The following is a 27,916-nucleotide window of genomic DNA, read 5'->3' as shown; positions in this document are numbered from 1 at the left end:
TTTTACCTCAGATATTCCTTAGTATTCTAACTTCCGATTTTCATTAGATGATAGAAAACATAGTCAAAATTGATTATATTTTCAGGTTCTTGTCGCTCTTAAAAATTTAAATAAACATATTATGAGTTACTTTTTCCAAATAACATAAGTTACTTTCATATGAAGAAACAAGATAATGTTCAACTTAATAACCGATCAAACAAATTAAATCCAAACGTTACTAAATTATATCAGACAGTTTGATAACATTACATTGTCTCCAATGTGAAAAGGCAAATCTCAAAAACCTAAAAACAATATGTAACTCGAGTAACAAAACCTTGGGATTGAGCTAAAATACTAAATGGAACAGCAAATGTAAGACATAAAAACACCTCAGACCTTTTAGTCAAACAAACTGAAACCCATATCCTGCGAATCAAAGAAAGTAAAAACACATTTATCAGAAGAGAACTATAATTTATCAAACAAACGAAATTAGAGACACAAGTTTAAAACTTACATCATCGGACTCCTCCTTCTCTTCCACTTTCTTTTCTTCCTTTGCTTCGGCGGCAGGTGCGGCACCACCGCCACCGGCAGCTGGCGCAGCAGCAACAGCCACCGCACCACCACCGCCAGACACAGCAGACATCTTTTCCCTTCCGCTGGCGAGTAGCTCGTTGAAGTCTTTGCCCTTAACTTCAGTCAAGAGCAATTTAATCAACTCATCGTCAGCTTCAGCTCCAACTAAAACATTGGAAAGAATATTCAGAGTCAGTATTGCACAACTATATAGGAATCACCAAACATTAAACAAAATATTGCATTCTCATAGTCATTCCCTGGTTAATTCCACAAACCAAATCACACTAAACTTAAAATTAGTAAAAAAAAAAATTCTCAACGTTCTAATCTTCAATACAAATAATGTGACATTGCATCTCATAGTATGATTTCAGTATTCTGATAACTAATTCTACAAACCAAACAACACGAACATTAACATTGAAAAAGAAAAACCCTTTAGCAACATTCTAGTATTGAATACAGAAATTTGTGACATTACAAATCCACATCATAAATCTAGCGAGCAAGAGTACAAATTACTGGATTCAACCACCGCAGAAAACAATCCCAATAACAACAATTAAAAGTAATAATATTGATAAAAAACCACTGTGGTAGATGAAAATAAAGCATAAAACAACTACGGCGAGTGAAAAATGATAAAAGATAGTGTAAAAGTAAAAAGGAATGAAAAATTGGGACTGAGAAAAATACCTGCACCAAGGATGTGTTTGATATCACTTGCAGAAGGGTCTGGGTTCCCTCCCAACACTGCAAGCAAATATGCACCCACAACCTTCATATCTGAATTCAAAATCACAAAACACATTACATTTGTTAGTAACACAGATCAACAACATAGCACAACACAACACGTGCAAAATTAGATTGGGTGCGAGAGAGGGAAAACCCACTTTCTGAATTACGTGATTTCGCTTCTGAGCTTGGGATTAGGGTTTGAGCAGAGCGAGAGGCGCAGAAGTGAAGAGCGGAAACCTAATATATAACTAGGGTTTTCAGCTCTTGCGGTTCCATCTTTCTTATTTCCAGTAATGCCCCTATTAACAATTAAGTAAAAAGATTCTTAAAAAAAAATTAAAAGAAAAGATAAAACATAATTCTACATTCTACATTATTCTATAAAAATAAGATTTAGTATTGTTCTCTGTAAATTTTAATTTTTTTATTCTTTAGATATTTCTTTCTCTTTTTTATGCTACATACATATGTTTGAAGTCCTATAAAACTAGTGATTCTTTTCTTTTTGTAACAGATTTTTGCTTTCATTTCTCAAGAAACGAACTAAAATTTTGTATACTATCTCTATAATATTCGTGGTAGGAGGTGTAATCTAAACGTCTCATGCTTAAAAAATAAATAAATTCTAAAACATTTTTTTCTCATCTACAAAACTTCACGTACCAAAGATATTAATTTTAAATTTTAAAGAATTAAAATTAGAGAAATGAAAATTTAAAATATCAAAATTCTATAAAAGTTAAAATCAATTACATTATTTTTAAGGAATAAAAAAAATGCAACAACCAAAAGTAAAATTCGTCAATAGTAACTATAAATATAACTAAATATATTATTTTAATTATTTAGTTTAAGTTTAAATTAGGATGTCGACAAGGCGGGTAGGATATGAATATGGGTAGTAGTTTTTCTGTACTCTATCCACTGGATAAATATGTGTGCTGTATCCCGTACCCATATCCGTTATGCGGGTACCCGCATAATTTTTTAGTATACACGGACGGGTACTGCGGGTATTTACAAAAAAATAAAAATAAATATTTGACAACATATTTTAATCGTAAATTCAAATAAAATACAATATATAACATTCATAAATTTTAAACAGAGTCCAAATAACCTATTTAAATAGTGTTGAATGACAGTTTACAAATAAATGAATTTTTTTAAACTAATTGATAAAAAAATAACTCATTCAAAATCAATATATTAATATTTTAATCATATTTTTTTATTTATTTTTAATTTAAAGTAGAGTATAGATATTATGATACTCGTCGTCGTCAACATGCGGATATTAAAAATACTTATACCCGTTTTCCAGGTACCTATTTACAATATTTATTTTCTACCCCATTACGAGTTTCACCCATAAATACCTGTGAGTACGGACTTTTTTGACATCCTTAGTTTTAACAAATAATTATTTATATTATAATCCCATGTTTTATATTTCTTTACGATTAACTTTGTAAAGTAAGTTTCTATTTTTATTTTATTTGAAATAAACATAAAATACTGATAAAATGGTTTGTTTAATAAATTTAGTATTTGCAAATGCGATTCTGATTCAAACAACCCTAACATCATATATAGAGTGATTGAATGATACATAACTAGTATTTTAGACTTAGTAATGCACACGACGGGACTTATTTTAGAAAATTAAAATTCTAAAATAAAATATATGTCTAAATATACAATTATGTTGTAATTAAAAGTTTTTTAAAAATATTGTAAACATATAAATTATATTTTATATTTATAATAAATAATTTATATTTTGAGATAATACTATTTTAAATATTAATAATTTATTTTGAAAATATTATAATTTTATTTTAATTAAATATAAAAAAGATAGAAAATAAAGATAAGAAAAATAAATAAACAACCTTATATGAGTATTAAAAAAACTAAATAAAATCCCACAATACATAATTAGCTAAATTATATATAAGATTATATTTTGAAAATATGATAAAAGAAGAAATATTTTTCTATTCAATAGTTTGGTAAATTTATATATCATTCCTTGTATTATGAACTTCCCTGTAATTACGAGGTTAATAAATCATATAAGCAGGTTGTCAGGCTTTTCCATGATTTTTACATCATTACTTAATTAAAAAAAAATTTATATTAAATCAAATATTATATTAATGTGTATCATATATATATATATATATATATATATATATAATTTTTTTCTATCAAAATTATAACAAAAAGTTATATAATTTGAAAGGATAACTAAATAAAAGTTAGAACTTAAGTTAACAGTACTTAAAGCATGCCTCTACATAAGAGTAATTTAAAAATAAATCTTATAATTACTTTAAAAGATGTGTAAGTTGTAGTCATTATTTGTGTACAATAAATATTTATTTAACTTTGTATTTTGATATGAAAAGTTTGACGTGAACTTAAAATGCAAACTTATGAAATTTCAAGTGTTACATAATTATCATACGAAATAGTATGAAATATTAATTTCAAGTGTTATATAATTACAATATAAAATAGTATGAAATATTATGAGTATTGAGAATTTTAGAAATTATAAAATATAAATAGATATGTTATATAGAAAAACTTGTGATTCTATTTTATTTATATACTCTTTATATATATATATATATATATATATATATATATATATATATATATATATGATATATGATATGATATGATGTAAGAGAGTATAAAATATAAAATATTTTCTAATTTTTCTAATTTTAAAATTAAAAAATATTTTAAAAAACAAAAATACTTTATAAAAACTAATTTAAATAAAAAATATTAAGTAAATATTTTCAATAAAATAAATTATTTATTTTCTGAAAAAATATTTGTTTTAATGCAAATGATGAACAATCGAGAAGATACAAAATGGAAAAATCAAAATTTACATTTTGAGTTATTATCGATGTTTGGTGGAGATTATTAATTTGTTAAAACAATCAAAAACGCATTCATGTGAAGTATTATTTATCGAATCAGTTAAATAAAATTAAGGTACGCTCTTTCCTTTTTATTGCATTTTATAAAATAATCAATTAACAATAACACATACGCTCTTTCCCTTTTATTGTATTTTATAAAATAATCAATCAACAATAACACATAAACAAATGAAAAATGTCATAAAATTTGACGCCATAAAGCATAATACGAGGATTTTAAACAAAATGTCGCAACACTCACCATTTTATACACGTTATAAAATAACATTTAAAAAAAATAATGATAGTTAAAAATGATGTAATTTTTGCAAAACCATATCCAATGACACATAAAACTGTTATTATTCATGTAGTTTTTTTTAAATAAAATAAATAATTATATAACTTTTTTGTATTTTAACAATCTTATAATTTGATATTTTTTATTTTTTATTTACACCAATATTTTTAGTTAAAACATAAAATTGCTTTATAAAAAACTTTTGAAATGTAATTCTCATTGTATCAAATACTTTCTTTCATTATTTATTTACAGACCATGGGTTCATGATCTGTCTTTCCCTCTTTGGATGATTCTGTCAACAACTCAAACAAGAAACAATTTAAGAAAGGTAATTGGACCTTGGAGAAGCCCATTCCACATGTGATTGTTCATCCGTTGTTAACAATAATAGAACATGACTATGCCACATTTTTAGAATATTTGAATACCTTGTATAAGACAACATTTAAGAAATAATGATATTTTGGAGAAAATGTCTAGAGAGACCTTCCCAAGTGTGTAATGAATTCTTTGACCTTATTTTTATTTTCATATTATTTTGTAATTTGTTATCTTTTGTAATATGTATATAGAAGTAATTAAAATGACTGAGTTAAAGTAAGAACTTAATAGATATTTTACATGTTTCCTTTGATAACTTGACAACTTTCTTTCAAATATAAACACAAGTTTTGCACATAACATTGTTCCCTATGTATGATTTGAGAAATTAAATATCTTCAACTCCAGTAAAGAGTATTAAAGGTTTACTCAACCATCATTTATAACTTTAAAATAATTTTAAGATACCTTCAATACATATATTATATATGAAGAGATGTCATGTGCTAATATCATTCTTTTATACACTTTTTCTTTCTTTCTAATTTTATCCTTAAGTAAAATTTAAATAATTATATTTTCACTTTTTTTAATGACTGTTAATTTAATTATTTTATCATTTTATTCTTTTAAATTAATATTTATTTAAATTTAATTACTTTTTTTAAAATTAAAACAATTATCTACAATAAAAAAATACGCATGTGTCATGTATTTCCACTAGTGTTGAATAATATTAATTAATATTCAAATAAATTAATTTTCAATGAATTAGATTTTAAAATATCTAAACTAAATCATATTCAATCAATTAAATTCAATTGTATGCAAATATATCAAATTATCACTTAAGAAAAAGAAAAAAATGCATGTTTTTTTAAAAAAAAAAAACTCAGCTCATTGTTTTATCATTTGAAGATATAAAATTTTTGTATCTTAATTAACTTAGACCAGCAAAAACATGATGCATAATAATTAATAAAAAATATACCATTTGTTTTATTCAAATATAAAGGATTTGTAGATTGCAAATGCAATATCTAAACCATTTGAACCAATTCAATTCATCTGTTTTACATTCGTAGGTTGGTCGAATTGATCCAACTAATTAACACTCCTAGCAAACACAACAATGGTCAAATCCAATATTTTATCAATCGATCTCTGTGTAAATGCAGAATACAGACTTAAAATCCCAAACTCTTGGTTGATTTATCACTTGGAATATTAGATAAAGAAAAACATCCTAGCTAAAAAAAGTAAAAGAAAAGTTGAAACTGTAAAGTATTGGGAGGACAAACAAAACATTGTGCAATCCTCATGCCGGTTCAATCTTCACATCAAGAGTCAATTTTTGGTAGTTGATTCTCCAATGGACTAATCCTTTTTTTTTCTGCTATCTATGCCCTGCTTTAAGAACTGCAACCTATTTCTGCATAAATTTTACATTACCAGAAATCAAGGACAAGGAAATAAAACAATTAACGAAAGAAGGGCATTAACAAATACCAAGACCACTGCACAACTGCGAAGCCCTGAATCCACTAATCAGACTACTGCTATAGTTTCATAAGGATATTTACACGGTAAGGGCAGGTCAAAATCATTTAATAATCCAATAACCGTACTTGACAGCAAAAATTTGATGAAAAGATATTTAAAAATTGATATTGTAATTCATGCACACCGGTATTCTGGACCATCCAAACTGCACACCTGGATAGCCTAGAACACCGGTTCACTTGAATTACAGATAAAATGACAAAGGCTTTTCATGTATGGACACAAGATCAAAATATTGGCAATCAAGTGACGTGTCACAAAAACACAATTATGGATTATAAACCTTACTTGGAATCAGTAAGGCGGCCATGTAGGCTCCATCTTTGGCGGAAACCTTCAATGCCCTCAACTCCACTAGCAAGAATTAGGCGCCTATACATATGAAACCAAGGTACATAAGATTTCTACAGATTGAAAATTCTAAACATCACATTCACACACCCAAATGTCACACGATATCCAATACACAAATATTATCAAAAGTTTGAGTGTCAAAGTGAGGAAATAAGGTCAACCAATAGAAGTATATAAGGTCAACCAATAGATGTATATAAGGCAATCCAAGAGCCCTTATGAATTTAGTTTCTAGTTATTAGAGCCTAAAGAGAGTTTATATTATGCAAATTCACTACCAACTTCAATAAAATAAATTATGTACTTTAGATATTGGAGACCAGTTTGAAAAACAAAATAAAACCTAGTCCCAGATTTTGATTTATTTTTTAAATAGATATTAGAAGTTCAAATAAGAACAAATATTCTTCTCTACCATCATAAATTTTGGGATAAGTACAGTAATATCTTTAAAAGAGTAAGATACAGCAGCACCTTCCTTAAAATAAATGTTAGTTATAAAAGATAATCATGCCTACAGAAGCTGGAGTTTCCGTAGTTTGAAATCTTGGGAAAAATCATTCTTCAACGATTTATTAAAAGCTTGCTTTATGCTCCTTTAGGATATATTAAATCAAAGAAACATTCTAGACAATAAACCACATTATAGGACTACTTGAACATACCTCTCCAATGATGTAACTTCTGCCTCAAGCTGAGAGGCCCTCCCCTTGGCTTCATCTAGAGGCATTGATAAACCCAACTTCAATTCACTATCTTGAAGTCGCTTCCGTATCTCCTTATCCTGTGGTTTATTTATTTTTTTTCCAAAAAAAAAAAGTAAAGGTGAAGATAATCTAACAAACTGAATTGTCACATATTAAAGATCATTCAAAGAAGATTACATATGATTTAGTGGTAAAATGGAAGAGATGGAGTAAGGAGGAAGAGAAATAAACGGATATTCATAAATGATATATGATAACAATGGTCTCACCCTTCGTTCAGCACATTCCTTATATAAAGCAATTTGGTCTTGACAAAACGGTTCAATGTCATTGATTTGCAAGCCTGAAAAAGCTCATAAAACGTTCAGATAAAAAAAGGCTGGAATAGACAAACATCTAATATTAAAAACAATGATCTCGTTAACATATTGCACTATTGCTGAACCTTGTTGAAGTTAATCCTTTAACTTCTCCAATCTGGTCATACAAAAATAGTGTAACCACTCTTTTTACAAGTAAAGTCGGAAAAATCAAGTGACTCATGTCCCTACATAACCCTAATCCTAATTACAAACAAAGCAAAATAACTGCTTAATGCATGTCATTGCATCTACTTAGAATTATCAAATGAAAATAAACACGTAGATCCAAGGGCTTATTTTTCTTAAAAGTAAATCTTATGATACAATTTCCAGAATATAATATGTTACTATAATTAAACTAGAAAAAAAAAAACAAGTATATAAATAAATTAGTCTTATTTTCTTTTTGCGCCGCTAATTTCCTTACTTTTTATACACATTAATTATCAGGATTTTAGACGTTCTTCCTTCTCTATACAACTGTATTAGAATTCAGACAGAAGAATTCACTACATTTATTCACTTAAAGGAAAGGTTTATATATACATACTATACCGCAAGAAGAAAAACAGAAATACAACTAAAAACTATATAAAAAACAAACTAACAACCCAAAACAAATACCAAAGATGCCTAATAAATTGTTCCCTGATTTTATGCAAGCAAAGGAATTAAGGGAAAGAACAGTTGCACCTGCTTAATGAAAACGAGACTTACAGAGAAATAGATTCCTGAGAAGTCCATCACACAAATCAACACCTTGGAGTACATGGGAGGCTATTTCCGGTGGGACTACAGGCGATGGAGGACCAGTCATTAAATCATCACCAACCAAAATTGTTTCATCCATCGTTGGCTGCGAATCAACTGAACCCCACACACAAGTTTATCAGCATTATTCATCTTCCAAACATTTGAACCTTTTCATTTTTTATTTCAAGTTTTTTATTGTAAGGCATGTGATCTAAAGCAAAACAATTTAACATGCCAGTAAAGACAATATAGTCAGTATGCAAGAGATGACGTACCATCCATGGTTGCTTTCTGGTAATCCTTCCGCAAAGAAACCACAACAATTCTGTTTTTTTCTGTTCTTTTTCTTTTCTATAGCAGCTCACAAGACACGACAGCTGAAACAAAAATAAGCACGAATTACAATATAATAGTATAGTTCGTATTGCTATTGGTTGGATAGTGGTGATCGGTGAGCTAAGGCTGTACAAGGGAACGGTTGATGGGTTTCCTGTGGCCTTCACGATTGTTTTCCTTCGTAAGTGTGCCTATCTTTTTAAATTTAATTCACAAGCTAATGGAGCTAATGGAGGTGAATGCAGGAATAAGTGAGTGAAAAAGAAAGAAACAAACCAAGTAATGTGATTAATTTTTTTTTTAAATATACCAAACTACTTGGCAAGTATTTCACCCTTACGGACTTTGTTTCAACATTTCTACAAACACCTTATGGGCACATATAACTTCTAATGATAATGACACAAAATTCTTAAGTGAGAAAAGTGAAATCGGAGCACGCACCGGAATCGGAGGAGAAGGCGATGCCACCGGCGAGTTGCAATCGCAGAAGAAGTTTGATGGCTGGCGTCAGCACAAGTCTTCCTGAATTGGGCTGGTGGAGGTCTGGAGAAGGGTTGAGCGAGCCTTGATAATTTTAAAATAATATTGTATGCAAAAATGAAATTAAGTTATTACTTAACAAATTTAATGAGATCAATACGTGTTTTTGAATTAAATAAATTTAGTAAATGTTCACATGTAGGTGTATTTATTTTTTATATTTTTTATAAGAGACAGAATTCAATTTAGAAAATAGTGATATAATGAATCTTATCTATCTTACGTAGGGATGTAATGAAAATGACTTGGGGGAAAAAAGCTTTTTAGGTTTAAAAAAAAAGACACATATAAATAATAAAAACAAGGGAAAAATATGTTTTTAGTTCCTTTAATTTCGGCTCATTTTGGAAATGGTCCCTGCTCGAAATTTGTTAACCGTTTGGTCCCTGCACTTTTTAAATGTCTGGTTTTCGTCCCTATTTTTGAACGGCATTAAAAACGTGTTGTCGTGGCAAACGACGTTCCACATCAGTGATAGATATTTTGACACCTGTGCAGAGATTTCAGTGACACGTGTCTTAGGAATATATATATATATATTCCTAATACACGTGCGTTTTACTTACTAAAACGTAAAAAAAAATATATATTCCTAATACACGTGTCACTGCAATCTCTGCACAGATGTCAAAATATCTATCACTGATGTGGAACGCCGTTTGCCACGACAGAACGTTTTTAACGCCGTCCAAAAATAGGGACGAAAACCATACATTTAAAAAGTGCAAAGACCAAACAATTAACAAGTTTCGAGCAGTGACCATTTCCAAAATCAGCCGAAACTATAGGGACTAAAAACATATTTTCCCTAAAAACAAAAGCCTGTTTCTGTTTTGTGTATCTCTCAATATATTAATCCCGTATTCCTTCCGTCTTTATTGTTTCTCTGCCAACCCTATAATATCAATCATTTAAAGACGAGATGAAACAATTTTCCTTCGACTATTCATTTTCTTTTTGACTTAAATTTTCTACTGTACAGAGAACTAAAATATCATATTTCACTACATACAACCCTAATAAATACATTAGTCAGCCAAATGAATCAAGAAATAGAATTATCTTACCCAAATGTTCCATTGAAGATGAATTGTGCATAAATAAAGTATCAAGAGTAAAATAAATATAATTGTACAAAATTAAACTTACAATACTAAACCTACAAAATTTAACAATACAAGTTCATACTTAAAAATATTAGTTAAAAGGCTAAGATTATAAAAAACATACAATATTATACACACTAATACATACACTATTATACTGCATAAAATATAAATAAAATAAACAATATATACTATTAAATACACTAATACTAATACAAATATATATACATATACAAAGATGAGAATTGGAGCCGGTGATAACAATTTGTTCGGTCTTCCTCTTCCACCTAGTGGCCTCTTTCTATGCATGTTTTACCCTAGATGCCAAGAAAAAGAATGATCCAAGAAGCTCAACATTACCAAACTGAACATAAAAAGTTCCTTGAGAAAGCCAAAGCAATGAATGATTTGGATCAGAGATGCTTTAAGGAGGTACCAACTCAGAGCTTTCCAAATTAGAAATGTATGCCGACTGTGTTTTGTATGTGACAAACGCATACTCTCATTATGGATCTTAATACAAAATTAGACCATCCTACCACTGATAAATGTCATATATTGTAAAAGTTAATTTGTTTCACAAATCGTGTATTAATAACGAAGTCTTTGAATTTATTCGATAATGCTTTGTAAAACATTATATTATTTCTGAGGCAAAAAGATCACACACACTGCCAGAATCAGTTTAAACAGAGCCAAGTGTGACACCAAAGTTTCCATACTTCGACATAGCCAATGCGTGAAAAGAGTTTGCATAAATCTGACAAAATATATTAGAGAATTCATTACTTTCTCTTTTCATGTATATTGTTTTTTTACCAGTCGGAGTAATCCATAAAAGTATTACATACAGATCTTCAACTGTCAAAAAATTGGGCTTTGAACACTTTCCTCTGTCGCCAACCCCTTTTCATGCTCTTGTACCATGTAAAATAAACACAGCATTTCACCAGCTTGATAACCCAACATGACTCATGCACGCCTGTATTCATCTCCACAATCACCAATCACTTTTAGTAGATCCTTTCCTTTCGCCGTGGCTTCTCTTATGCTGCTCACATCGTCCTCATCAAGAGCAAGAGAAAATATAGCATTGGCGTCTTGAATATGTTCTGACAAGCCAAGTCTCACACCAATCATTGATCCTGCTACACCAGGCTGCATGTTTGACAAGAGGCAGAATGAAAGGGATATATATCATAGCTCATCCAATGTAACATGAGAATCAGACTTTATAGTAATAAGCACATCAAATTCACCTGATCTAATATATACTTCACAGCAACCGTTGCAATTGAAACACCATGTTTAGTAGCTACTTGTTTCAGAGTCCTAAGCAATCCCTGGAACAAATTCCATCCTCCCCAAGCATCTACCATCTGTCAACAGATTCAAAGTATAGAAAAATATATGAATATAACTAAGTTATGTGGACAAAAATCAAAATCATCAACTTCAATTGTTTGTCACTAATAACCCTTTGCCAGACCATCTACCTAAAAAACTTATCTTAGTTTTACAAGGTCGCATATTTACATGTGACAGAACCTTTTAAAGAGGACAAAAGATGCTAAATATTTCTTAAACTACCCACAAATAACGAAAGGTGGTCATGAAATCGTACCCTTTTGTACTTTTGGAGGGAGGGAGTGTTTATTGCAGGACCAGCAAAAGGAATAGCTATGTTGGTGTCAAGGAACTTCTCAGACAATAGACCACCCATTACCGTTCCATACCTGCATCAGAAATTGATCTACTAAGTGGAAATTCTTTTAGATAACTTGTACTAAACTTTCATCTAGTATTTGGAAGAACTATTTTCTATGCTGAAAATTCTTTATCTTCTAAGAAAGAGAGAGACGTTATAAGTTTGACTCCTGTATGCCGACAAAGCTCTGCCATTCTTTGTTGAGGACGCATATCGACGAGTGAGTGTTGCACCTGTGACATCGAAGATACCACTAAGGTTCCCGAGGTATAAAGAATTATTAAAAAACTCAAAAAAATTAAAGCAAGTGGATTTACCTGATTGCTTACAACAGGAATCTCATTTTCAAGAATAATTTGTAACCTCTCTGTATCAAAATTTGTCAGAGCCACAGTCTTGATTTTACCTGTATCAAATTTTAAATTTTAACTTAACGTAGTTTGATCAAAGCAAGAAATGTGAACTTATATATGAATTCGTAACCGTTAATCAGAAACAAAACTAACCTTCTTCTTTCAAGTCTGTAAGGTGTTTTAGCGCATCCAAGTAGCCTGGATTTGAATAATCCCACCTAAATCCATTAGAGATGGAGGTGAATTGTCATAAGAATCCTGAACTTCAGATAGCTATAACTATTTATAGAAGTAGTTTGGCTAGATAATGGGAATCCAGTACTCATTTATTCACTATTTCAGTACAGAAGAAAAAATGTATGATCTTATGGTCATGGATGATGGTAATGGTTATGATTTTCCCTAAAAGTTTCAAGAATTGCAAAATTTGGATAAATAAGTATGCTGCTTGAACCATGATAGTTTTTAGATCAAATAAACACAATACAGAGGGATTAACTACCAATGGAACTGAAGCATGTCCAAGGATTCTACATCCATCCTCTTCCTTGAAACATTGATGCTGTCTTTTACAAAACTAGCAGTCATCTTAACTGGCGGAGGCACCCACTTAGTGAGACTGCACCAGATGATACAATGGATAATAAGAAAATACTTTCCTTTATACTTTCAATAACAATTTAGAAATATATGGTAGGACTCTTACCAGCCAAATACTATAAAAGTAGCTGCATCTTCTTCAAATCTTCAAATAGAAGAAAAATTATAAAAGAATAGGAAGTTACTTGATCAACTCACCCTCTGACCTGTTCCAATAATTCTGGAGGACGCTCACGACGAACTCGGTTGATGAAAATCCCATATAGATCTTCAGCAGGTCCATCTGCAAAGCCCGAAGAACACAACAATGAGAACAATCCTCAAAAGGCATAACCTCTAAGAAGACTTGCAAAAAGCTCATGTTGGGAAGAATCCACATCTGAAGCATCCAACAATCACATAACACTCAAATTTGAACACATCAAATCTACTATCACCTTCTATTCCTCTAACGAATAACTTCAGCGTGTAGTCAAGAAATTTCCTCAAAGGGGTACATTATTTTAAACAGAAAGCAAGTAGAAGCAGTTAATTAAGTTGCATACATATATCAGCCATATCAAAAGTGGTGAGTCCAGCATCAGCATATTTAAGCATAGCATCAACAGCATCATTCCTATCAATTCTGCCCCACCCACCACTGGTTTGCCACATCCCATTCACAACCCGACATATATCCAAAGAATCATTGCCATTCTTCACGACAATGCTTCGATTATCCTGTGTGTACACACATTGGAATGGCCTCAGATGCCTATATTTTGGTGTTACTACTATTCCTCTCCTAGTTGGTGCTCCATTTGGACTGAAAGTGAATTTGCCCAAAGAATGCCGCAATAACTCTGACATTTCCAAATTGCTCAAGAACCTATAGTGACTGTAGGAAATACACGAAATAAGACAGCTCCTTTTAGCAAATTTACGTGTTGCTCTAACAAGAGAAAGAATAGAGTCATGGTCACAGTGCAGCGTCGTCACTGCTTTATCCTATATCAGCACTCTGTTGCTCTCCACCATTCGTTTTTATCATTTTATTGGTATAAATAATTTTTTTAAGGGAACGGATATTTGTAATTGAGTTTCGATATAAAACTTTTGTTTTATTAAATATCTAAAATTTTGTTATTTTTGGCCAAGGTTCTTCCTATTTAAAATTTATGTATTGTTTTCAATTGTTGTTTTGCACGGTGAAGTGGACGTGTTTATGTATGGTTAGTTCATTCGCGTTTAATTTTGAAAAAAACAAAGGGCAATGTCGTGGATTGCTTCGGTCCACGTCAAACGACATCGTTTCAGCCTAACGTCAACAATTCACGACAGTGTTTATAAACCTTATTAAATACTTTGTTTTAAAAATAAATACAATTTGCTAAAAATATAAATAATTATTAATTGGGAATCACAAATTAAGAATAATTATAAATCAAATGTTAAATAATCCTTTAATTTAATAAACAAAGAAAAATTAATATTTTTATATTTCGAATTTAAAAAACAAAACTTATGCCAACCATGTATTTGACATGTAAAATAAAATAAAAAATAAAAACAAAAGCACAGGATCTAACCAATCTGAAAGAAATACAAAAGAAACTACCTAAAAACTATATTTAATATCTCTACAATATAAAACACTTATTACACTTTCATTTAATTGTTTTATAAAGTGTATTGGAAAATTAATAAAATTAATAATATTTTTCAATAATAATAAACTCTTAACATAAAAGAAAATTCAATATTACATCTATATGTATAATAATAAGAGATAATAAGAGTACAGAAAAACTAAGCTTATTTTTAATCATGGAAAACATTTTCTGTTATAAAATATATTTAATGTTTTTTAATACCGTGTATAAAGAAGTCTGGTAAAAAAAAAAATGTGAACTTCGAATTAGGTATGTATAGTTGAAAATATCAAAGAAAATGAATATTACTAGGCGTCCAAGTAATTTCTAATCTATGAGAAAACTAACAAGCACCAATATCACAGCCAAGAGGAAATGTCCACATCAGCACAGAGTAGCAGCGAGTAGAAAGATTGTAAACCTACAGTGATCGGCCATGTCGAAGGTAGATAAGCCAGCATCGGCGTAACGAAGCATGGCCTCTACGGCGTCGTCTCTGTCGATTCGACCCCAACCTCCACTGGTCTGCCACATCCCATTCAGCACTCGGCATATCTCCAGTGAATCGCTCCGGTTACTCACTGTTACTCGCCGATTCTCATTTGTGGCTGTGCTCACGTCAGCGCACCGAACAGAGTTTGTGCCGCTCCCTCGCCGCCGCCGTGAGTCTCTGGTGGCAGAGTTTAAGCGCGTGGCAGTGGAGAATAGGCGGTGGTGGTGGCTTAATATTGCTGTCATTTCTGGTGGATTGAATTTGACACAGAAGACACAGGTAAGGATAACGAGAAGTATACTCAACGATTCAGAATGGATGGTTTGGTTCCTTCACCCATTTTTTCAAATGGGCCCAGATCCACAAGCCCATACATATTCTCAGACGAGTCCTTTTTTTTTATTTTTACAAAACCTATGTCATAAATTATTTTCATCTTCATATAAATTAGAATAATTATTTTATTTAATATATATCTATGATCGATAATTTATGTCTATCATTATATAATAATTAATAGAGAAAAAATATATTTTATAACAGTTTTCTAATATACCTATTTTATACCCACCGTTTACGTTTTCAACGGAACTCATTTTACATTTTATTATTTATAAAAAATGCTTACACTAATTACTAATTATATTCAAAGAAATAAAAAATATTTGTTTCAATAATTAACTTCTTATAACTTCAATGAATAGTTTTTTAATTGTATTTTTTTATTATAAGAAAGAGATACTATGCACTTATGTCTCACTAGCTTTTATATAACAAAAAGTACCATTTTTTTAGTGCCATTTTTCTAATTTTATCATTCATCACATTAAAAAAATGTTATTATTTAATAAAATACATAATTATATAATTTCTACATAAAAGAAAATGCTAACTCTTTAATAAAAAATAATCACGTAATATTTCATTATTTTTTTTTTTTCAAAATTGTTTATTTTATACATTTTAAAAATTATATTATTTAAGTAGAAATACAAAAGTGTTTCTACTTGTAAATAGAAGTTTTGTTTTTAATAATTGTGTCTTTATAATTATTTTAATTAATTATAATAAGATTGTCTACAATGAAAACTATTAGTATCATTCAGAAAGTTGATAAAAAACACACAATACAACAAAAGTATCATAAATGTACACAGTGTTAATTAAAATAAGAACATGATATAAACTCTACTTTGGTGATTGAGAAGTAGAGGCTGGTGATTGAGATTTCTCAAGTCTGATAATCCTTTGCTCCATCTGTGAATTAAACAACAAAGTAATTAAACATAATAAAGTGTGAAAAATGAACAAAAACTAAATTATCTAGAAAGAAAGATATTATATATACTTGAGCAAAGGAAGTCAACTTTTTCTTGGTACTGCTAAACTCCTTTCTTAATAACGTCAAACTTCGACCAAAACTGAACACCAGAATTTATACACAAAAATTAGTATCAAATTTAATAGTGAAATGAAATGTTATATCAAAATTATAGACTTTCAAAATCTAAGAATGATAAAAATTAGAAAGAAAAAAAAATAACACATTATAATAACATGTTGTGTAACTTGTTTATCTGTAGTACTATCCTACCAGAAACTAATTCATATCCCTTCTCTTCTTTTCTATATGTTCCCTCTGCTGTAACATTGATTTCTCTTTCTCTTATATGCAACTAAAGGGTTAACTATTGCATGTTCCAGTAGCACTTTGCTTCTAGCATAATCTTTGATATAAGATTGAACATGTATGCACATATTTGTATCCTAAGTCTTATTCAATAATTTCCTATAAAAATGTTTTAATAGATAGAAGAGTGTATTGTATAAATGATTGAAATACAAAATAAAGAATGAGAAAGGAAAAAAATTACTTTTCTTGGTTGTTGTCGTCACAAGCTTTGATGACATCATAGCATGCAGCCTTCACAAGCTCTGCACCAATTCTGCAACATCAATTACAAAAAAATATAAGTTTCACCAGTGCAGTAAGGGCTTTTGGCCCCGGTTGTTTTTGTTATTCTGCCTCGGTTTTAGAACCGAGGCATATTGGGGTGAGGTAAAAAGGAGATGACTTTTGGCCTCGGGTGTTAACCGAAGCCATAGATTCACAAAATTGGCAGCGCATTTGGCCTCGGTTATGGTAAGAACCGAGGCCATAGGGAACAATTTTTTTAAATTGCACTGCATTTTTTATCATCACTGTCCGCACACAGCAACATATTTCCCAATCACACATTCAAATCAGAAACAGAGGCAACCCTTTAAGCAATTTTTTTCTAAGCAATTTTTTTCTTCCGCAGCCATTGTGCCCTCTGAACCTATTTCCTCTCTGATAGTCCCCGCATTCACCAAACATTTTTTGCTCTCTGACAGTCCCCGCATTATCCAAACATTTTTTGCTCACTAGCAGCCGCTGCAACATCCTTCGAGCATTTTTTCCTCTCTTTCGCGTCGCTGATAGTGCTGGTAGTGAAGTGGCCCAGTTCTTTGCAGTGAAGTGGCCCTGTTCGCAGCAGTGGTGTCGGGATTCCCTCGATGGTGAAGGCAAGACAGTCGCGGGATGGCACGGTGAAGCAAACATGGAGGTTGGTGTTGTCGGCAGCGACGAGGAAGAAGAAGCGTCCCGTCTCGCGCAGGTGAGGAAACGAGGAAGATCTGCCAACGTGCCCAGATCCGCCAACGTGCCCAGATCTGCCAACGTTTGAGCCCCTGGAGGTGTAGGTTGCAGGGAGAGAGAAGAGAGAAATGGAGTTGTAGAGTGAAATGGAGAGCGCGGGGAAGAAGAAAAAGAAAAAGGAGAGGAGCTAGAGAGTGAGGATTCACTTTGCGAGAGTGAGTGGAAGAGAGAAGAGATGTGAAGCGGAAGGAGAGAAATGGAGGAGAGAAATGGAGGAGCTGCGGCGCGCGCGAGGAAGAAAGGGGCTGCAGTTTTGAGCCCTAATTAAACACTACGGCCTCGGTTCAATTTAGAACCGAGGCATATAACCCCTTTTGGCCTCGGGTCTCCACCACCCGAGGCCTAAAACCACTTTTGGCACCGGCTATTCGCACAACCGAGGCCTATAAGTCAAAACGAGAATGACATTTTTGAAATTTTGGGCATCCTTTTTGGCTTCGGGCCTTCTTAACCGAGGCCTAACAAGGCTTTTGGCTTCGGGATTTTTACAACCGAGGCCTATAACTGGTTTTGGCTTCGGGTTGTAGGGGAACCGAGGCATAAAAGTTGCCAATAATTGCAAAATTGCCACCGCGCCATTATAGGCTTCGGTTCCTGACCAACCGAGGCCTATAAGGCGAGGTAAAAATCCAATTCTGCACTAGTGTTTAAATAATAAAAGATACAATATCAATGAGAAAAAAATGAGAAGTGATATCATACTTAACTTAAAAACTCAAGTATGTTTGAGTGTTTACTTAAAGGTTATGTGATGTTTATGTGTTGGCTTAAAACCATGTTTATATATATCTATATATATATATATATATATATATATATATATATATATATATATATATATATATATATATATATATAACATTACATACCAACTTTCATGTAGATTTTGTTCTCTTACTTGCTTAGAATTAAGCAATGTTATATAAAAGTATAACCTTTTTGGGAAACTGTGTCTTTAATACTCACAATAGCCATTTTAATATGTATGATAAAATAAAAACAATGCACTTATTAGTAGTGTAAAAATGGAAATAATATTGTATATGCTACTTTGGTTATTGTAAAAATGTCATAAAAATAATGTAATACCATTTGTATAAATTATTAGAGTTAGTTGAGTTAGTTTTTGTTGTTAGGGTTTGTTTTCTTTTATTTTTTCTCTACAAAGCTTAGCCTTGTATAAATTAAGTCTCTATCTTTGTATCAGTTGAGTTGATCAATCAAGTATTAAGACTTCTATCTCTGGTTTTTATCTTCTGTTACCCTTTATACACTAATATGATATCAGTTTGGTAATTACCCTTCTTCGTTTCTGTTTTTCCAATCTTTTGCTTCTTCTCTTTGATCCACAATGGCTCACCCAAGCCAAAACCCTCCGGATCATGTCATAAATCCGGCAAACCCCTTATACCTCTACCCTGGAGGAAACCCTGCATTCGTCCTTGTTTCACCCCTTCTCACCGAAAACAACTTCCATCAATGACAAAGAGAAATGATGGTGGCTCTTGAAACCAAGAACAAGAAAGGGTTTATCAATGGCAGTCTTCCATGTCTTCCCATCACTTATTCCCTACATGATGCTTGGTGTCGTTGCAATCGCATGGTGATGTCTTGGCTTATACGCTCATTGAGTGTTTTGATCAAACAATCAGTAATGTGGATGGATACAGCTCGTGACATATGGATCGATCTTAAGGACCGATTCTCTCATTCAAATATATTCAGGGTGGTGGATCTTCAAGATCAAATCTTGCACTGTAAACAAGGTGACTCATGCCATATTGTGTTCTTGTTTGCACTTGTTTCGTATCATGTTCGTGTGGTCTGCTTGCAAAGTTACATAAAAAAAAGGAAGAATGACTGTGTTATTTGTTTTCTAAGAGGGTTGAATGATGATTACTCTCAAGTTCGTTCTCAAATCATGATCATGGATCTCATGCCATCTATTATTAGATTGTTTTTCATGATTATACAGCATGAAAGAGAATTCCTTTAACGGTCACCATTAATTCCTCTCAAGATTTAGTTGTTTTTTCTGTTCAATCGGGTAAGATTTCCGATATAGTATTTTCTGTAATACATTAATTCCTATTATAACCATGAGTTACAATAAGATTTAATGCATTGGATTGGCTTTATTAAGGTATAAATAAGTGTGTCTTTTCTTACTTTGCTCTTTTAAATCCACCAATGTGAAGTCACCCACCTCACTGTGCCAAACAACAACCTTTGCTCTCCTTTTCTTGCCGTGATGTTTCCTCATTTAATAACGTAAAACCAACATTCCACACAAAAGTCACCATTCAACACCACCACCTAGTGCCCATCGGAGGACCTTCTTGTTGACATAGGAGACCCATAGCTTCCCAAATTTTTTTTATTTCATTTTTTGTATTTTAAAATTATATTTGTATATTTATATATTTATATTAATTTTCTTAAAACCTTGCGTATATATAATTCATTTTTTTTTCTTTTTTTTGTATTTCTATTTCTTTTTCATCTCTCTTTTTCTTCTTGAATTTTCATCTTTGATCTCTTTAACTTTTCAAAATAAAATTACAAAACGGTAAAATTGATGAGTTAAAGAATATTTTGAATTAATTAATTTCTTTTTTTGAATAAATTTATTTTTACCTCTTTTTAAGGATTTTTCTCTTGTATGTGATAAATTTGTTTAGTGAGTATCATAGGACAATAATAAATTTATCTTTTTTTTAAATAGGTGAGAGCTGCTAAATTAATATTAGAAAAATTATAATAAAAAAATAAAAAAAATTAATTTTTTTTTAAGAGAAAGACTTGAGATGAAAATAAAAAAAAGTACATTTATGTTAATTAAACTTAATAAATTTCATGAAAATCCAAAAAAAAAAAAAACAATTACATGAAGTTCTAAAATTACATGAATTCGAAAAAAATATACCCCTAAATTTTTTTGTCTATGTTCCCTTATTGCTAGTGCCACCTCCTTTCATAATATACTAATAATTGCATTTAGTATATTTAACTTCTTGGTTTGCATTTGACAATTAATTCATACTTCCCTGAATAAATGGTTAATGTTTTCTACATATATGTGTATTGTTTGAATTCAAGTCTTTCACTTTGTTTATGATCTTATTGTGCTAATACAATTTCTCATGCAAATTAAGTCTTATGATTTATATTTGGCTAATGTAGTCACTCAAAATTGTTTATGCTTCATGATTGAATGAATACTTATGAAACTTTTGCATCCATCGTGTCACATAATCAACATGAAAGTATCATTTTGCTTCTAATTTTTGTCAAAAAAAGTTGACATATAACATCATCTCATTGTGTAGCCAATATTATATGTAAAACTTTTTCCACAAATTATCAATTAATTTGAGAACTCCACAATTTTTTACATGTGTTTATTTATCTATCTATCTATATCTCTATATAAATGAAAGTTGTACAACCAATATAAAATGTCCAAATATCTGATGAAAATGATTCATATATATAAATATATATCTAAATAATGCATATATAATTTAAAGTTTCAATCGGTAATAACCCAAGACCCAATATTGAATAAACAAGCAAAAAAAAAAAACTTTCACACTCTACAGTTTTTTTTTTTATAATAACAAACATTTACTCACACTTGCATGTTTTTGTATGAAGATTATTAAGATAAACTGTTTTTGTATGTTGTTGAATACAAAGGGAAAAATATAGTGACTAAATGTAATTAGTAAATAGAGTAATTAAACAGGTGTGGCTTATAATGGATAAATTAAAATTTGTAATACTTTAAATCAATATGTTACTTAAAAGGATAGGTTTAATGTTCAACCAAATTAACTATATTAATGAGAACTGATATAATGTTTCCTTTTGCATAATTTTACTTGATATTCTAAAATTTATTTTGAACTATTACAACATTTGTAAGTCCTGGCTTAACAACATCAATTGGTTTTTTTCTATCAATATTTATTTTTTTCACAACCAAAGTAAAAAGAACAACAAATGTATCAAAATGCATAGTAATAAGTAAACAAACAAGCTACCTTGTGCTTTTATCCTCTATTTCACGAGCAAGAGATGTCAACTTTTGTAACTCGATTTTTTTATCTTCTCTACAAATGTAAAAAAAAAAAAATACAAAATGAAAAATAGGCAAATATTTATAATATGAACATAAAGCGAATCATAGAATGACCAATAACATTACTCATGACGTAAAAGTTCAGATAAGATCCTTTCAACATCTGCAATATATGTTTCTATCAACTGCACAACATGATTTGGTTCTCCGATGCGCTTCAAAGCCACCATCACATTAAATTCATCATTCACTACCCCCTGCATATATAAAAACAAGAAATAAACAAAAATTATTTTCAAGATTGTATTATTTGATTGAAAATAATAAATAAAATGTTAGAAATAGAGCAATGATTCATCATAAGTTTTTTTTTTTGTTCTTTCTTTCTCCTATGTACTAACTAAACAGTCAAATTCTCTCCCTTTTCATTTTTTTTCTCTAATGCACCAAGTACATTCTAAAATAATAGTTTATTATATATATAGATTTAGATTTGTATAAAAATCATCATTTACTAAATGTTATGTATCCAATAACCACAATCGGATGGTGGAATAAAAAAAAAAGCTAATTTTTTCTGGAGATTGAAAATTCTAAACAAATCACCAACAAATAGTTAAATGCATGTGGAATCTAAATTAATTTGGAGTAGAATTTTCTTACCTCGTCAAGCAAGGATTTGGTGTATCCTTGCAAAAGTCCTCTGAGAATTGACAGAGACATTTTTTTTTCTTTCTTTTAGAAGAAGTGAAACTATCTCGTTTGGAGAAGTAAAGTTGATACTTTTTGATTGCATAACCCAGATGGATACAGACAAAAAATAACGTTGTAAAATAAATTAACTAAATACAGGTTGAAATTAACTGTCAGTTACCCTAAACTCAGCATAGAAATATGTAAAAATGTTGCAGGTTGTAAGGGACCGTTTCTTTTCCTTGTCTTCGTCAGAATGCATTTATTCAAGCAAATGTTAGCTTATTTATGAAAATAATGAATGAATAAATATATTATAAGCTATAAATATAATTGTGGTATAAAATGGGGGGAGTTTTTTTTTTTTTTTTTTTTTTTTTTTTTTTTTTAAATATTAAATACTAACCAAGAAGATTTCAAAATTGGGAAATATAACATTTTTAATCATTGAAATAATTTTGGTCAATGTATTCATTAATTTTTTTAGAAAAATATTAAATTTGTAATAAAGAAATGTATTCAGTTAATTTAAGAATATCATCTAAAGTCTTTAAAAAACATACCTAATATGTTTAATACTAAATGTATTAAATTAATGAAATAGTAAGTAAAACATGTATGGTAAGTATAATCATATTTTAATTATAAAAAAGAGAGTTAAATATGTTCTTTTCTCCTCAAACTATTAATTAAAATTCTATATATTTTTTTATTGCACTTATCACAATCTCTAATTATTTTTAAAACTAGAGATAATATTTCATAATAAAGGAGTTAAATAAAAATATCATTTAATATAACAGTGTAAAAGAGTTAAAAGTATAGACCAAAGACAGGCCCATGGGTTAAGGGTCCAATGAGTTAAGGGCCCGATCGTGAGTAACCGCCATCTCTTTGGAACGAACGAACCCAAGAAAAAACCGCCATCTAGGGTTTTAAACTAAACCCTGCAACTTGAAACTGTTAATTCCTGGACCAATTTCTCAGTCTTGCGCTTCAATGGAGAATCCAAAGAAGAAGAAGAAAACCAGTCAAAATCCTGAGGCAAAGTTCCAATTTGAGCTCAACTCATGTTCCAAGGCTAAGGACCTGCGAGGCGCCATATCCCTCTACGACGACGCCGTTTTGAACAACACGCGCCTCAACCAGCACCACTTCAATGCCCTCCTCTACCTCTGCTCCAACTCCGTCGCCGACCACTCGCTTAAAACCACCGCACTCGATTACGGTTTCCGCGCCTTCCGTCACATGTCCGCTCTCGGCGTCGTTCCCAACGAGGCCACCGTCACCGCCGTCGCGCGCCTCGCTGCGGCCAAGGGCGACGCCGATTATGCCTTCGAGTTGGTGAAGGGCATTGGCAAGTACAACAACGCTACCCCGAGGCTGCGAACCTACGATCCCGCGTTGTTCTGTTTCTGTGAAATGCTAGACGCGGATAAGGCCTACGAGGTGGAGGAGCATATGAATGGCGTTGGGGTGAGTTTGGAGGAGGCGGAACTCGCCGCGCTTTTGAAGGTGAGTGCGCGGAGTGGTAGAGCGGACAAGGTGTATGAGTATTTGCATAAGCTTAGAAGCTGTGTGAGGTGTGTTAGTGAGTCCACTGCGGTGGTTATTGAGGAGTGGTTTCGTGGTGCCAAGGCCTCTGAGGTTGGTGAGGTGGAATTTGATGTGGGGCGGGTCAAAGAGGGGGTTTTGCGGAATGGGGGAGGGTGGCATGGTCAGGGATGGGTTGGTAAAGGGGATTGGGCCGTCAGCAGAACGAGTGTTGGTGCTGATGGACATTGTTGTTGTTGTGGCGGGCAATTGGTTTGTGTTGATATTGATGATGCGGAGACGGAGAAGTTTGCAGGGTCTGTTGCTGGCTTGGCCTTGGAACGAGAGGTCAAAGCCAATTTTAGTGAATTTCAGGTGTTCTTGATCTCTCCATTCATTGCAATGCAACACAATTTTAAATGAGATGAATGATGGTATATTATTGTTAGAGTTTAGTTTCTGTGCTATGTATGTATCAATCAGGAATCTTGATAGGTATGACTTTTAGGGTAGTTATTGTTAAAGTCAACAAACTTAATATGCATCACAATTTGGGATTGGATTACTTTCGTATAAAAACCCTTTGCAATATTGATGCATCCATTATTTACTATTGATATTGTTAGTCTGGCTATAATAGCTTGGTTTTGATACTTCTATCCCTTACAGGCCTGGCTTGAAAAACATGACTCTTATGAAGCTATAGTGGATGGAGCAAATGTTGGGCTCTACCAACAAAATTTTGCTGATGGTGGATTTAGCATTTCTCAGGTTGTATGCCTAAGTTATAGAGTTCCTTTAATTTTACTGTCTGAACAAGTTATGTAAGTTTATTGCTCTTGCCTGATAGTTTCGCTTGATTGCTTTTGCAGCTAATTGTGTTTGTATTGTTGATTTTGTAATAGTGCAGCTTGATGGTGTTGTGAAAGAACTGTACAATCGGAGTGGGAAGAAATGGCCGCTCGTTGTACTGCACAACAAGCGCCTAAGAGGGCTGATGGAAAATCCTTCCAGCAGGAAACTGGTGGAGGAGTGGATGAATAATGGTGCACTGTATACAACTCCAAATGGGTCCAATGATGATTGGTAAATTTCCAAATAAATATCTTAAACATTGCATCTGCTTTTGTTCACTGCTAATCTTTGGACAACAATATCATTTCTTGATCTGTTTGACTGTTTTCAGAAATGATTATTTACTATTTGGTCCTAAACTGTCATTACATTATTTTTTGGCATTCAGTTTGGTGTGTATGCATTTAGAACTTGAATTTATCATGTTATCTATGCAATACATATAATTTTGCGTGGGACTTAATTCACATTCGATGTCCCATACATGATACTTTTCTGCATTAAGCTGAAGCTCTTGGTGAAACTAAAGTGGATAGAGACTTGAATAACCGAGAAGGTCTAAATGAAAGTTATTTTTTTTAAGGACTAAAATGTAACCGATGGTAACTTTTTGAGGTTCAAATATTTAATAGTTAATTTAGTCAAGATTCTTTGTTGTGTTTTTCATGAATTTGTTATATTATTTTTTTTCTGTTTGGCACTGATTCATATGTATTTTTAAGACCTATTTTGAATTTGTTAAGTTTAATCACTGATTTACTATCATATTAATCTTTTGGGCTTCAGGTATTGGCTCTTTGCTGCAGTAAAACTTAGGTGCTTGCTTGTGACCAATGATGAAATGCGAGATCACATATTTGAACTCATAGGAAGCAACTTTTTTAACCAGTGGAAAGAAAGACATCAGGTAAGATATTTCTTTTTGTGGCTTTGCTTACTTTAGCAATACATGAGTGAGTTGTTGGCTGTTCACAATTTAAAATGGGTCTTCTATGGGAAGATATTTCATTTGGATATTATGATTTTATGTTAATTAAATGTTATTATACCCGTTTTATGTGGGATTACAATTTTTCTGGGAGGCCGTGTGTAGTTTTTGAGAAAACAAAAATGTTATGCATAATTTTTAGTTGTTTGTTATTCCCTTTAGGACATTTTCCTATGTTTGAGATAGGAGTAACTGATTCCGGTTGGAGCTGTTAAGGTTCATCTGTGTATAGTCCAACATGTGATATGTAGGTTATTCAAGATTTATATGGCTTACCCTTCTTTTTTCTTCTAGTTAACTTGTTTTCTTTGTGTACAGGTTCACTACACTTTTATTAAAGGAAACCTAAAGCTTCAGATGCCTCCATCATATTCATTGGTTATCCAGGTAATGCTTGGAGTGGCCACTCTATTGTTCCTTCTGGGATGCGCTTGCATTCTGTTCTGTGACAACTTGGTAGTTTTGATCTTTTGGTATTTGAGGGGATATGGGAGGAAGTTAGGACTTAGGTATCAAAGATTGAGGACTGAGGGTAAACAAACTGAGTGTGGGATGATGTGACACCCTTCCAAACCCATAGGAATGTCAAGATGCCTGAGCACGATTTTTCTACCCCTTTTTTATCAATTGCTTGTTTTTACCTCTTAATTTGTTTCATATTACAAAATAGCGTAGAAACTAGTGACGTTATATGTTTGGATATTGAAGTTGTATATCTGATGATTGTTATTAGTGAAACATAAAAATCTAAGCTCAGCTTGCAAACATAAAAATCCTAAATACTTCAGCATCCAACATGTTTGTATACCATGCCTCATCAAATTAGGAACCTTGTTTCTTGACCACTGTTTTTAAATGCCGTTCTTGAAATGTTGTTTCAGGAATCGGAAAAAGGTTATTGGCATGTACCTCTAGCACCAGGTACTAGCAGTGAGTCTTCAAGATGTTGGCTCTGCATTACCCGGCCAAGTGGTGATGATCCTGTCGCTACTGTTTCTAATGGTGCAAGTAGCTGCTTGGATTCCCAAGTCGATGAAAACAATGCCACTACCATCAGTGGTAAAAGAAAAGAGAGGTCTCCTCCTTCATGATAAATCTTTCCATGGGCAGGCTCTTTCTTTGACTTGTCCTTAGCAAACTTTGTCGTGGTTATTGAGCTTCTGCAAATGATTTTAAGCTAATTGAAAAAATATATTTTCAACCCTAAACAAGTGGAATCTAAAAATGCATTAGTTGCCGTTTAATCCCATTGTTGTAAGTATCTAAGGTGGTGCGGGGTTTCGGTCATGGTTCCAAAGAGTTAGTTAGTTAGTGGCTGATACACCTGTTGCTGGACCATACTGAATGAATGAAACATCATCAACTAGTCCAAATATGAAGTTGGTATTTTTTGTTCAAGAACTAAACGTTCAACAATTATACTTTTTTTTTTCTTTTTTTTTATATTAAACGATGATCACTAACTTAATTAGCATAAATTAATTTTCTTTTACTATTATTTGACATTTTGCCGGAGTAATTGTATAGAAAATTACTTCAATTGGTAGCGTGTTTTCATGGAACATTGATAATATAATTCAAATTAGAAGAGTTTTTTCCCATGTCCCAAAAAATATAGTATGATGATACATACACACGCAAAGTGTTGAATACTATTGATAGTTACGTTTTCAAAATTGATAAAGCTAAAATTGAA

General features: G+C 31.6%; 5 protein-coding genes across 6 annotated transcripts; 1 reads left to right on the top strand and 4 right to left on the bottom strand.

Annotated features, from left to right (window-relative positions):
• Positions 1-176: 176 nt before the first annotated feature.
• LOC114183481 (60S acidic ribosomal protein P2B-like) lies at positions 177-1,598 on the bottom strand. The gene is made up of 4 exons (XM_028070510.1): positions 1,464-1,598; positions 1,264-1,353; positions 503-729; positions 177-411 (listed from the first exon to the last, which is right to left on the bottom strand). Exons 2-4 carry the CDS (start codon positions 1,349-1,351, stop codon positions 385-387), a joined length of 342 nt encoding a protein of 113 aa, XP_027926311.1. The 5' UTR covers positions 1,352-1,353; positions 1,464-1,598; the 3' UTR covers positions 177-384.
• Positions 1,599-5,875: 4,277 nt separating this feature from the next.
• Positions 5,876-9,610, bottom strand: LOC114183770. Its single transcript, XM_028070898.1, has 7 exons — positions 9,398-9,610; positions 8,893-8,994; positions 8,582-8,731; positions 7,772-7,845; positions 7,461-7,579; positions 6,730-6,813; positions 5,876-6,310 (listed from the first exon to the last, which is right to left on the bottom strand). The coding sequence occupies exons 2-7, from the start codon at positions 8,897-8,899 to the stop codon at positions 6,256-6,258; spliced, it is 489 nt and encodes a 162-aa protein (XP_027926699.1). The 5' UTR covers positions 8,900-8,994; positions 9,398-9,610; the 3' UTR covers positions 5,876-6,255.
• A 1,721-nt stretch (positions 9,611-11,331) lies between these two features.
• Positions 11,332-15,722, bottom strand: LOC114183134 (aldo-keto reductase YhdN). Of its 2 annotated transcripts, none has more exons than XM_028070034.1 (9): positions 15,320-15,722; positions 13,462-13,546; positions 13,166-13,282; positions 12,817-12,881; positions 12,628-12,716; positions 12,464-12,543; positions 12,227-12,338; positions 11,862-11,981; positions 11,332-11,760 (listed from the first exon to the last, which is right to left on the bottom strand). In XM_028070034.1, the coding sequence occupies exons 1-9, from the start codon at positions 15,630-15,632 to the stop codon at positions 11,575-11,577; spliced, it is 1,167 nt and encodes a 388-aa protein (XP_027925835.1). In that variant the 5' UTR covers positions 15,633-15,722; the 3' UTR covers positions 11,332-11,574. The 2 variants fall into 2 exon arrangements, with proteins under 2 accessions (XP_027925835.1, XP_027925836.1); XM_028070035.1 differs by lacking the exon at positions 15,320-15,722 and adding an exon at positions 13,809-14,253.
• A 748-nt stretch (positions 15,723-16,470) lies between these two features.
• LOC114186303 lies at positions 16,471-18,331 on the bottom strand. The gene is made up of 4 exons (XM_028074358.1): positions 17,649-18,331; positions 17,262-17,333; positions 16,736-16,808; positions 16,471-16,644 (listed from the first exon to the last, which is right to left on the bottom strand). Exons 1-4 carry the CDS (start codon positions 17,969-17,971, stop codon positions 16,576-16,578), a joined length of 537 nt encoding a protein of 178 aa, XP_027930159.1. The 5' UTR covers positions 17,972-18,331; the 3' UTR covers positions 16,471-16,575.
• Positions 18,332-23,740: 5,409 nt separating this feature from the next.
• LOC114183199 (proteinaceous RNase P 2-like) lies at positions 23,741-27,649 on the top strand. The gene is made up of 6 exons (XM_028070128.1): positions 23,741-24,752; positions 25,047-25,148; positions 25,288-25,463; positions 26,019-26,139; positions 26,539-26,607; positions 27,102-27,649. The coding sequence occupies exons 1-6, from the start codon at positions 23,844-23,846 to the stop codon at positions 27,309-27,311; spliced, it is 1,587 nt and encodes a 528-aa protein (XP_027925929.1). The 5' UTR covers positions 23,741-23,843; the 3' UTR covers positions 27,312-27,649.
• Positions 27,650-27,916: the final 267 nt, after the last annotated feature.

Source organism: Vigna unguiculata, chromosome 5 (assembly GCF_004118075.2).
Source record: "Vigna unguiculata cultivar IT97K-499-35 chromosome 5, ASM411807v1, whole genome shotgun sequence".
NCBI lineage: Eukaryota > Viridiplantae > Streptophyta > Magnoliopsida > Fabales > Fabaceae > Vigna > Vigna unguiculata.
This window is presented reverse-complemented; position numbering and strand designations above follow the sequence as displayed.